Consider the following 12,618-nt stretch of genomic DNA (forward strand, 5'->3'; position numbering starts at 1 on the left):
GCAGTGAAGAGCCACGGGTATCAGGTGGGAATTATAGAATCATTGGAATATCCCTTTACCTTCCATGTCAGTCACAAGGATGTTTCCGTTCGTCCACTGGTAGACCCAATGCTGGAAGGTGCAGCATTTGAGCACAATCTCCGAGGTGCCTCGAGCCACCAAGCTGCCATCTCTCTCAGTGACACAGTACTGCTCACAGGGCCCACCCAGGTCCTCCTCCATCGTGGCGTAAGGGATGTTGTTGGCCGGTCGGTAAATCAGGTACAGAGGAACTATCCTGTGTGGCAGCACACAGCTGGGGTTAGCACCAGCTGTTGAGCTTTTCCACCTCAGCAGAGATCTGCGCCTTGGTCTGAACTCTATTTTTCGCCTTCCTCCCCATATCCCTCCTCCATGAGAGTGGAAGAACAAGGTGCTGCCCTTTGGGATGTCCCCAGCACCCCACAGGGGACCCTCCCACCATCTCCCAAGATGCTCTGCTCTACTGTAAAGCCAGCAGAGCTGCAGCGCCCTACTTACTCGGGCACTGCTCCAAAACCAGGGACGGCTCGGGCCTCGGCAGCAAAGATCTTGCAGTACTCACGACTGGAGTTTTGGATTTTACATTCCTGGAGATTCAAGCAGGAGAGTCAAGGCCCTGTTCCGCTGTCAACAAGCCCACACCAAAGCTGTGAGACCCCCCACTTGAGAAAGCATCCCTAGGGATCACTGCCAGCTGTTCCCCTGTCCCATCAGTCAAAGGACAAGCGAAAGATCTGAGCAGCTTTGCATTGCTCAGAGAGAAGGGCTGAAGAACACAGATATTGCCAGGGACATGGCTTGACCCAATAAGAGCATTCAAAAAGTGGAAAGAAATTAAGAAAGCTGGGTACTATGAGATGGAGAAAACTGGGGGAGACCCACAATGGCTCCAGCCCACAGTACCCACCTGGATGGTGATATCATAGTTCTTCTCGATGAGGCTGTTCTCGTTCTTGGTCCCAAAGACTATGAAATTGTGCACTTTGATGATGCAGGTGCAGCCAGACTCAAAGACAGGCTCCAGGCCATAGATGGCTCTGGCACGGCAGGCTTTGCGCAGGAAGCCAGCACCCAATTCCATGTCCTCGCTCACCACACGCCCGAAGAACTTATCTCCCCAGTAGCCTGCATCAGCCAAGCCCTTTGCAAACACCATGGGCGTCATCTCGATCTCCTCTCCAACTGGTGGAAGGAAGAGCTGGTGAGGAGGGACAACAAAGGCACATCCTACCCATCCCACAGCAAGGCCGGGTGGCCAGGGCAGCAACTCATCAGCACGTCACCCTTACCTTCGATCTCCTCCCGTAAGATAAATCCTGACAACACTGGAGGAGACACAAAGCAGGAGAAGAGTCAGAGTTCTGCCAGAAAGTCACCCAGCCTCAGGGCCCATTGCAAAATCGTGCAGCTGTAAGAGCCACCAGGTTGCTGAGGGCACCTCACCTTCTGGGCTGAGCAGAAAATCGGTGGAGTCTGTGCCATACTCGTTGCTGATTACACACCGGTAGACCCCACAGTCCTTCTGGGATGCCTGCACAATGGCCAAGGCTGCCTGGCCCTCATCACCAGCACTGGAAGAAATCAGAGTATGGGGTCAGCCCTGTGCAATGTGCAGAGGCTCCTGGGGCCCTGGGCCTTTTGGAGTGCTGGCATGAAAATGAAGCCAGCCCATGGACATGCAGGAAGGCAGAAGCACCCCCAGCTGCTCTCCTGGCACCTCGCAGCAGAAAGAGACTTGCTCTGCCGTTCACACTCTTAGAGGTGCAAAATCTCCAGCCCTGCAGACTCAAGCTGGGGTTGGGCTACATGTTGATAAAGGTACTTGTCTCTGAGCGCAGCTGGGTCAGGGTTGTAGCTGCACTAATAAACCCTTGTTTGGATGGGACAGCTGGAAGCCAGAGTCACAGAGGTGTCCTGTTTCCTGCCATATTTTCAGGCATTCAGGAGTGAGGGCAGACACTACTCTCTCTCCAAGGAACCAGTAAAGCACAAGCTCTGCATGAGCAGAATGCCAGACTTCTCCAGACTGCAGCTCTGGGCTGGTGGTTCCTCTAGTCAAGGTGGCAGAGATGGCAGTCAGAGCTGATTTTTTTTGCCATTTGGGTTGCAAGGAAGTAACTAGAGTCCCAGTTCTGTGGTTTGCTCCCAGCTCTCAAGCTCTGAGATGGGCATAGCACCTACCCAAGTTTCAGATCGACTCCTGCCCTACCCAGGTCTCTGCTAGTCAAAGCATCAGCCCTTGAGCCAGACTCCAGACGAAGCATTGGTGGGGCAGCAGTTCCCTGCGTGGGCAATCCTCCCTCTCTGGGCACTGAGAAAATACAGTTCACAGCAGATCATGTTGTGCAATGAGCTTCCCATGCAGCCGTAAGAGAAGGGGCACCTTATCCTCAGTAAACACAAGAGCCAGAGTACAAACTTAGGGCTACGTACAAGAACTACAACAAAGCGGAGCTGGAAGATTACCTCCTTTGTGCTTCTGCTACTGGGATCTCATCCTTGTACCACATCAGCTTAGAATCGCTCAAAATATTGAAGAACTGGCACCAAAGTTTCAGGTTTCCTGATGCATCGGAAAATTGTTCAGCCCTGATCTTACGAATCACCTGTGGAACTAAGGACAGGGTGTAAAGAGGTCGATGGTGAGAGACATGATGCTGGCTGCAGCTCAGGGGACAGGCCAGCCTTCCCCAGTGCTGCTGCTTAGGACTTTGGGGTTCAGTATCATGAGTACATCAGCACAATGTCATCTGGTACAAAACCAACTTCCCAGGGAAGGTCTCAGAACTCTAAATATGATGGGATGTAAGTGGTACAAACTTTCTCAATGGCACAGCACTGCACTGCTTAGTGGGGCTCAGCCAGAAGCAATGCAGAACAACACTAGGCCAACATAGGAGGAAATGTAAATCTACTGAAGTAGGGGTTTAGCAAGATGATGTTTACTTTTGCATGAGTGCTGATTTCTGTGTGACTGGCTCCAGTAAGCACCTCAACACCAGGATGAAGTCCCTTCTAAGTCAGTCACCACGGCTCAAATTAGCCATGTGAAGCCTAGTGGTTTTGTTACAAGGGATGTGTTTGTGCACCTCCTGCACTTGGACAGATGAGCATCTGGCTCAATTTACACATACACAAGCACATACTTGGGATGGGCTTTTGGTTTTCATGTTGCTAAAGGGTGATGCTGAAAACCTTGCGAATTTACAAAACTCATATGACCCCAACTGGCTATTACTGGCCAGGGATCAGGGACTTTTTGTCAGCATCATGGGATTTACATCTTTCCTTACCTTTGAATGGGTTACTTGCTTTCTTGGACTCTGCTGGCTGCTCTGCTGGCTTAGCATCTTCAGGGACTTCATGGTCACTGCTGCTGTCACCTGTGGGCTCCTCATACAACTTAGGAACCTCAAGTGTGGCCATCTTCTTTGACAGGGTTGGCGAGCGCTTCTCTGTAGGAGGGGATGGAGCCAGGGCAGGTGTCTGCAACAAGGCTGCACTCTTTCTGGATTGCCGTGGTGAAACAGTAGGGCTTCTTGTATGCCCCTGGCTCTCTGGGCTTATCTCCTCTTCCTCCTCAACTTGCTTGGTTTTTGGCAGGTATATTTTGCGTCGAGCCCCAGAAGCAAGTTCCTCTGGCGTGGCACAAGGGAGCACTGCCAGAGGGTCAGCAGGGCTCTCTTTCTCAGAGATCACAGGAGGCAAATTGGGTACACTATGAGGAGGCTGCCCCGTTCCTGCAGCCACCACACTGCCCACCACGATGGAAGGCACAGAGAGCTGAGGTGGCCCCTCTGCCTCAGGGGCCATCTTGGTGCGTCTCTTTGGTGGCACAGGCCTGCAAGCTAGCATCTCCTTGCTGGTAATGAATTCCTCGTTAATCATGCCTGTGATACGCCTGGATGTCCTGGGGGTCAGAGGCAAGTTCTCTGCTGTCTGGAAGAGCTGATTATTTTGTACCTTTTCCAAAACCCTCCTTGAGGTGCGGGGGCTCAGGCCTGCGATGCCTATTGCTGGGAGCGGGGCTTCCTCTGCCGCAGGCTGCTCCTCACCCCTGGGCTCAACATCTTCTCTCGTGGCATCCTTACTGCTATCTGACAACTGTAAAAGCAGCAGTAGATAGTTCTTCAAGGAGGAAACAAGGGTTTTGTGCTGCATTTTCTCCTCCAAAGTCATCTCTTGAGGTCTCTCGGGGCTAGGTAGGACCCGTGGTGCTTGTGGCTGAATCTCAGCACCTCTTTCAAAAATACCCAAAGATGCTGCTGGCTGCTGGCTTGGAGTTGTAGCCATCTGCATTCCTCCTTCCTTCCTCTGAGGTACCACAGACTCCGGTTTGGCACCTGCCTCCCCTGAAGCGCTGGTTGGAAACATCTCCAGCGGGGCAGCTCCATTTATCTTTTTGGTTTCCATGTCTTTGCTCGCAGGAGACAGCAGCTGGATCCCAGATGGAACCTCCCCTGCTGTAGTCTCCATCCCTTGGCTGCTGCAAGCTGCAGGTGGTGCCTCCTGCACCACCAATGTACCCACTGCAGGAGTGGGGATAGGCTTTTCCTTAGCTACACAAACTGAAGCAGGAACTGATGTTTCAATCTCCTGAAGCCCCAGAGGCATCCCTACCACCCCAGGAGACAACTCTGCTACACTGCTCCCTCCTGCCTCTGCACAGGGCTTGCTCCCAGATGGCTCTACACCTTCCTCTTTGTTCTTCTCATCCTTTACTGCTGTCTGATGTATGCTTTTCTCAGGTGGAGTATCTTCTCCAGGCTCCGGAGGGCTCAATTTCTTTGGCAATGGCTCTTTAGTACCTTGGCTCTTGACCTCTTGATTTGACAGTCCTTGCTGGATCTCTCTGCCCTCAAGAGCATGGCGCTGTCCTTCTGCCTGCGCCCTAGGGACAGGCTGCTCCCTGCTGGTCTGAGTGTGGTCTGCAGAAGGAGCTGGTGGCTTCGGTGGCTCCTGAAGCCTCAGCCTGGGGTTTGTTCTTTTCCCAGTTCCCCTTGTCTCCTGGGAGACAGATGTCTCTTTCCTGAGCTCCTCTAGCTTGTTGGCTTGCTGACTGCTGTCTATCGTTGGGCCAGACACTGGATGTTTTAGGTCACTTGCAGACGGTCCTGCTGTTGCTGCATCCTAGTAAAAAAAGAAAACAGGAAGTGAATATTATTTTACCACCTGCATCTGTTTAGTGGTGCTTACAGTCCATCACTGCCTAGCTTCTGCCTGAATCATCAGTCTTCGCCATTCGAACCTGGTATCGCTGATACTCACTCATCCAGGGCCTCGTGGCTTCGCCATCATCCCACAGCACCCTGTCACACTGCACAAAACGGTTTTCCTTTCCATTTCATCCTCTAACTCTGCTGCCTTTCAGTGCCTTCCTTGCACACAGCCAAGAGGCAGGACATTCAGTGGCTTTAAATATAACCTCCTCCAACACGGTCACTTTCCAAGGAGCAAAACTTTACTATTTTCACGAGCCACTGCTGAGACCTTGTGTGAAACTCATCATGCTGCTTTTTAAGAGTCAGTACCCTTCCCACACTATATCTACTCTGAGATGGGGCAACTGGCATGTCGCACAGTATCTGGATGAGGCTGCCCAAATGATTTACAGTGAAATTGTACACTCTGATGTTATCTGTGCCATTCAACCATTCTGTTTCTTTGACATTCAGGAAGCTCAAATGTTTCCAACCGCACCTGCACAGCAGCAGACGTTTCAGCAAGCTGCCCACTGCAACGGCTGAGCTTTATCCTGAGGAAAACTGCTGAAATCTTCCGGACAAGGGGCACCGTCTATTTTTGTAGGATAAAGCTCACGGGAGCCAGTAACACTGATACATGCTGTACCTGACCAATGCTCAGCAAGCAACATCAGGATATGCATATAGGAACAGGTCATGCACAGTCTCCCTTTCCCCTAAACAAGAGGGGCTACAGGTAGGAGATCCCAGAGGACCTGCTGCTCAATTTTTTTTCCTGAAGGTCTCTACTGGTTCACAGAGGGGCACGGGGAGTGAGGTCTGTGCCATGCTGCTGGCCAACAGGAACATCTCTTTGGCTGAAGAGGAGTTGGGGTTTTGGGGTGCAAGAACGAAAGCTTATTCAGCAGAGCCTTTTTTAAAAGCACCTTTCCTAAAGCAACAGTGACACAGCCTGTCCCAGTTTCATCTGGGATGGAGTTAATTTTCTTCACAGAGGCTGTTACGGTGCCGCGTTTTAAACTTAGAGGAAAAACAAATGTTGATAACACACCCACACTGAAGGCACATAAAAGAAATACAATAAAAACATCATTTTCAAAATTATGCAACAACTACTGCAAGGATCTTCATTCAAATCTACTTTTACTGCTACCCTTGTGCGTGTGCAGTTTCAGAGCCCGGCTACCGGCTGGCATTTTGCAAAGTCCTTCTGCAACAGATAAATCCAACCCAAAGAGAAGTCCTAACCACAAGGCCCAGCTATGTCACAAGAACAGGAAAAAAAAAAACGGAGCTAAGACCCTGTCTTAGGTTTACAGGAAAGATTAGAGGAAAAAAAAATAATCGTTGTCCTGGGGAGTATAAATAACACACTTGGAGTCAGCTTCAAATGGTTTTTAAACGGCTTTTTTGGTCACACAAAAGCCTGAGTACTTCCCCTTCACCACCAGCTAGCTGAAGCATTCAAATTCAAATCAAAAGCATTCCCTTTTGTCTACTCAAAAAGCACACTGGCTGACAAGTTACAGGTTTCCCTCTGTGAGCAGATTTTTGAAAAGGAAAATACCTTGATGTATGTCAAAAGCTCAGGGATGCCACACACCAACAAATTCCACCCTGCTTCAGAGCAAGGGGCAGAATAACATAGAGCAGAGAGAAAAAGAGTGGCTTTTGTACGGGTGTGCATCACAGCGATAATTTATGCTGCTGTATGTGCTGTTGATTTGACATGGGCTATGTCAAATAGGGCTCCGTGTCACAATGGGCTCCGTGGGCTATGCTGCTTTGAGCCCAGGTTCCAGACTGTGTAATATGGCAGGTTTCTTACCAGTGAAGGGTGCTCCTAGCTATGCATAAAGCAACCTAGAAGAGGAAGAAAGGAAACTCCTACCCTGAGGCAGCCAGCAGTCCCACTTTCCATATCATGGCTATTTCCAAATCCACATGTGCTTCCTCTGATATTGACAGTGTACACCTACCCCTACTCAAATGCCAGATCCTGATGGCAGCTGCAGACTGGACTCAGAGAACCTTTTGCCTCAGAAGGTGTCATTAAAGGGGGAAAAAAAAAAAAAAGAGTGGTAGCTTCCAGTTTAATATTTTCATGGAAAAATGCTTCAGGTTGAGTGGCAAAAATAGAAGTTGACTAAAAGATGCAGTGAGGGTCAGGAGCAGGTGCAGCGCTCTGGCTCTGCATTGCCACTGCAAAGAGACTTGCAAGAGTTTTTCCAACAGGGGAGAACCAAAAAATAGCCCGTGTCTACTGTATACATGTTGCACTGTAAACAGAATTCAATGCCCTGCCCAGCACGTGGCATACCTGGCACACTGCGCTCATTTGCATGGGGGGCTCATTAAAGCCAGCTGAAGCTCAGGCTCAATTGCTAAACTGAACAGATGTCATCAGTCTCGTGTATACACAAGGCATCCACCCCCAGCTACAAATAACCATTCACTGCTCCCTGCTGAACTGATTTGGAAACATTCTGCATGAGGTCAGCCTGCCGATTAAACCGGAGGGCTCGCAGCACGCCCCAGGCCGCTCGCAGCCCAGCTGTCCAGCCGCATGGCCTGACGTACATCTCTCCTCACCACCTCATCTGACATTTATTCGGAGATGGAAGCTCAGCTTTTTGGGCACACCAAACCCAGGCAGGCTGTTTTCTGGGTGCTTTTGCTGGAGGAGACCTGCAAAGGCACAGCAGCAGCTTCCTTGGGGAACATGCAGCGATGCAATGTAGCCATGTTGGCTGCAATCTGTTCTATTTACCTCTGGACCAATGACTTTGTGCCCCTCCAACTTCTGTGCTGTGCGTTGGTCTTTCTGTCCCTCAGACGGCGCAGGTGCTGCATCTGAGGACGATGAAGCATCCTCCATCTCCCTGCTGACACCCACAGGCCGTGGGGCAGCCTCGCTCACAGCCTCTTCCTTAGTTCCCACCTCACCTTTCCCCGCAGTCTCTTTCACTTGATTATCGAAATACAATTCTTTCAAAGAGAAGTGCATGTCACCATTAACTTTAGTGTCCCGATTCACAGCTTTCACAGGCTCTTTCGTCTTTGGAATATTTTCCACTTCTTGATCGCTTGCCACCCTCAGATGCGCGCTCCTGCGTAAGGGGACGGGAGGGGCAAACCTTGGATTTGCTGAGGGCTTCACCCTGTCTCGCCCACTTTCTTCTCGCTTTAAAACTTCTTGCTTTGCTGCTGGAGCATCCTCCACTTTCTTTTTCTTTTTAGCTGCAGAGTCTTTGGCCAATGGCTTAGACACTAGATCCTCCACTGTCTCATAGATGTAGGCAAGAAAGCCATTCCCATTCTCTTCTACGCTTTCTAAAGAGGCGTCTCCATTGGTGGTCACCTCTGCTTTCAAAGGTGTTATCAGTTTGCTTGGTAAGCCCGTCATTGCGTTTACTGACTGTTCCTTTGAGTCAGCCACATCCTCTCGTAATCTGGATTGAGAATCACTGACATGCACTTTTGCTGCATCCTCTTTCTCCCACAGAGAGGCTCCTGACCGGAGATTCAGATCCCTGGCCAGCCTCCGCTTTCTCTGGAGCCGATCCGGGCTCATGCCCTGCAAACTCTCCACCTCCACATTCTCTTTTCCTCGTTTCTTGCTCTGTTCTATCTCTCGCAGTTTTTCTTCAGCTTTTCTCTTAATTTTGGCAAACCATTTCTGATGAATTTTGAACTCCGTCATGGTTCCCACTTCCAGCACGCCAGAGCAGGACACGATGCCTTTGGTATTCCTAGCAGAAGCCTGGTAAATGCCTGCATCTTCCTCTTGGCACCTGGAAACCAAAAGCTCTGCATGAGATCTGCCCATCCTTCCCAAGCCCTGTAGCTCTCTACACACACGTGCCCTTTCCCACTCCTTGCTCTAAGGGGCCAGAAGAAGAAGATGCCGTCCTCCATCCCTTGGCTCTGCCTGCTCCTTGCACTATGAGATAGGCAATGCACATGTAAATCAGTGCCTAGTTCCCTCTGGGCTGTAACTCCAGTAACAGCGTCATTATGAAGGAGCAACAGCCAGCACCAGGCTTTCTCACTGTTCTCAACCACATTCCTCCACAGTATCTTCTCCTCTCAGCCTGTCATAGCCTAACTTTGCTTCTTACATTCCTGTTCTTTCTCCACACTACTGCCTTACCAAAGCTTTCCCACCTTGCTTCACAGGCACAACGCACATGGACGCCATCTCTCCCTTCACCCCTGGACTCCTAGCCTATGGAGCTCCCTGCAAGAGCTGAGTCAGTCCCTCATGGAAACCTGGAGCAGCAGAAAAGTCCTCACAGGAATCACAAGGATCACAGGACTGTGAGCAATACTGGTGTCCGTCTGACATCCCAAATCCAAAACTCGAGATGCAGCAGGTCTCTGCTCACTGGGGACATGGTGTGCCTGGCTCTCCAGAAACACAGCCTTCATTTAAAGACAAAGGAAGCTGGCAGTCTGGGCATCCTTTCCCTTCCCTAACCTTACAGTGGAAGCTATGAAAGAGGAAGGGTGGCAGCCCTATCCCCTCTTTTACCCTTGCTCAGGACATTCCTGTGGACTGCTTCTGTCCTCATCCTGCCTGATTCCTGAACCATCAACCCGAATGCAGCCAGTGCTTTCCCTTCACTCACTTTTGGTCAGTCTTATCATTCTGCTCGTGACTCTGATTGTGACAGCACACGCTGTTACAGCATTGGAAGGCTCCACGGAGAGGAATTTCTCCGGACCTTCCTCTTGCCTCCAGCATGGCTGCCATTCCTGTGTGCAAGTCTCATCCTCATGTGATCTGGAGCATAAAGCTGACAGGGAAGAGACAGTAAGGAACACTGCAACGGGGAGCACTGGCACTGGGGAGATCACTACTGACAGCCAGCTTCGCCAAGTAATGAAAATGCACTCCCACCAGCAAATCCAACTACTCTCCAGCTTCCTTACTCACTTGTACAGCTGCAGCGTGTGGCGATTTCCATGATGGAAAATCTGGTACTTGGGTAAGCCGCAGTAGCGGTCCATCTCTTCATTATCCTTATACCACGTCACCTCCGGCTGCGGGTAACCTGGGGAGAAGGATGGACATCAGCATGAGGAATGCTGGACCAAGGAGCCCAGCAAGGGTCAAGGAATCAGCAGCAAAACAAAATGCTCTGGCAGAACAGGATACCTGTTATTCTGGGCTCACCGCATTCTTTAAATCATACAGCAGAGTAAGTGTTGTGAGTGGAAACCAGAGGGGCTTATCCAAAGCTTTTATTGCTCCTAGGAAGAGAGCTATTTTTGAGAAAAAAATCCCAGCACTTCATTCCTGAACAGAGGAGAGTGAATCACATGGCCATCTCCTGTAACACTGGCTGGGAGTAGAAGGTGAGCACACTGCTACTTTTACATGAAGAGGCATGTTTTGCTGAGATTAAGGCTTAGGTTAGAAAACAGGCATTCATCCCTCCATGGAGCTCACAACATTTTGCTAACTGTCACAGCCTGTAAACTGATCCCAAAGTTTCCACTGAACAGAAGAGACCTTGATTGCATCACAGCCAGCTTGGTGTCCTACAAATGTCACTTGACAACAGATGTCACCTGCCTTTTCAGTAGAATGACATCATGACGTGTGTGACTGGCTGGCCAGTGAGCTGGGCACATGGCCACACACTGTCCGCCACACTTAGTGGTGGTGGATCAGCAAGAGGGCATACAGGGATCAGAGCCCTCATTTTGCACCCGCAGCAGTTCTAGCTCTGAATAAGAGCAGCCCATTTTTCAGGGGAAAACTGCCTAAGCAAGCCATCGCCATTCATCTCTCTGCTTCACAAATGGCTCTTGGCACAGCCCAGCTGACCCTAAGGGCATGGGATAAAAGTTTCAGTGATCATGTCATGCTCCAACTTAAGTAAGTGCATTCAGCAGTTGCTCAAAGCCCCAGGGTGGGTATCTAAAGCTTATCCCCTGCCAACAGCCCTGTGCTACTGTTGCAAAGGAGGCCAGCACGCTGCTGACCTCCACCAGCACCCCCAAATGTGGTCAGCACATCAATCTGCTCCCACAAACAGCACTGGCAAGGACCCAGGCTATGCAGGAACACCCAAAACGCCCAGCCCCAATGGCCATGATGTACAGAGTGGGCAGGGACAGGACACCAACAGCCTACCCAAGATACTTTCCAATTGCTAGCCCACAGATTCCAGGGCTGGCAATCAAAATTTTAAATCGAAAATCGCCAGGAACCACCTGCTTGCATCAGACCAAAGTGCCAGGAGCCTGCAGCAATGCCTGAGCCCAGCATACACCTGTCTCCATAAAGAAGGAGTAAAAACAGCAGGCGTGAAGACTCATCAACAGGAATTAGCCCTGGTGTTGGCTGATGTGTAATGCCTTTGACCAGAAAGAGCTAAAGCAGCACATATTGAACCTTCTCCTCTAACCAAAGGGAGATAAAAGAGTACTCCAGCAAGGGGATCACCACAGATTGACCCTGCTGGTCATATTTTCTATAGATATTAGCTACTGCCTACACTTGACAGCAGGACCCTGGGCCAAATGAGCGTGCAGTGATTTTCTACTGCTCCAGGGACAAGGAACAAAACAGTTTTTATGTACAGCTCACACTTCATCCAGAGCAGTCCTACCCTTCCTCAGGGCTGCCTGCACACAAGACCTTCAGCTGGACAGCTATTAGTCCAGATAGCTGGCAGGTAGATTTTCCTAATATTCTGTGAACAGCCATCACAGTACTTCATTCTAGGAACTGCAAGCATACCATTTCTGAGAAACCCTGCAATGTCCCCCCATGGCCTCTGCATCTGATGCCAATGCCCAGCTGACATCTGCTGGAAAGAGCTGTAATTCCTACAGCTGCTCAGTGCCCTGACAAAAGGCTTTTTTTCTTATTAAAAAATCTCTCTGGCTTGTTGCATTTATATACCTGCTCCCCATCAGACAAGTGGTGGTGGCTGCAAATAGCACATTTCAGAACAGAGCAGCGGTTCATAAAACCAAGCACCCACCTTTCCTAAGCCTGTCCCTCCTGCAGCCCCCTTGAAGCTGGTGCAGAGAGGGACTTGCTGGCAGCTGGTCTCCTGCATTTAACCAGTGAGCACCCCACTTTTACAGATGTGCATTCCTGGGGAGGAGGGCAGCCTCCTGCCACATTCCCCAGGCATCTTCAGGATCAGCAAAAGCTTTTGGGAAGTGCATCTTCCAGCAGCATTGCTCTACCATGACAGCCAAGCGCTGCACAGTGCAGAAGACCTTCTAAGCCCAGGTTTTTCATGGAGGAATTGCCAAGTTTAGATCAAACACTCCTTTTCCTGAAGCTACTGAAGCCTGAGAAGCTTTTGTGTACTTATCCAAAAACAGCTCTTGCATTGGCTGTTCAAAATCACCCAGATAAGGTGTT

At 50.2% G+C, this 12,618-nt stretch overlaps 1 protein-coding gene across 3 annotated transcripts in view; it reads right to left on the reverse strand.

Annotated features, from left to right (window-relative positions):
• The window catches only part of ALPK3 (alpha kinase 3), a 31,115-nt gene that overhangs the window by 1,853 nt on the left and 16,644 nt on the right, over positions 1–12,618 (reverse strand). For all 3 annotated transcript variants that reach the window (XM_021407561.1, XM_021407558.1, XM_021407559.1), the window contains 9 exons: positions 10,165–10,282; positions 7,996–9,019; positions 3,315–5,151; positions 2,488–2,635; positions 1,465–1,592; positions 1,311–1,346; positions 929–1,203; positions 520–608; positions 60–277 (listed from right to left, as the gene is read on the reverse strand). In XM_021407561.1, coding sequence (XP_021263236.1) covers positions 60–277; positions 520–608; positions 929–1,203; positions 1,311–1,346; positions 1,465–1,592; positions 2,488–2,635; positions 3,315–5,151; positions 7,996–9,019; positions 10,165–10,238 — 3,829 coding nt within the window. In that variant the 5' untranslated portion in view covers positions 10,239–10,282. The remainder of the gene's footprint in view (positions 1–59; positions 278–519; positions 609–928; positions 1,204–1,310; positions 1,347–1,464; positions 1,593–2,487; positions 2,636–3,314; positions 5,152–7,995; positions 9,020–10,164; positions 10,283–12,618) is intronic.

The sequence above is a fragment of the Numida meleagris genome, chromosome 9 (genome assembly GCF_002078875.1).
Source record: "Numida meleagris isolate 19003 breed g44 Domestic line chromosome 9, NumMel1.0, whole genome shotgun sequence".
Lineage (NCBI taxonomy): Eukaryota > Metazoa > Chordata > Aves > Galliformes > Numididae > Numida > Numida meleagris.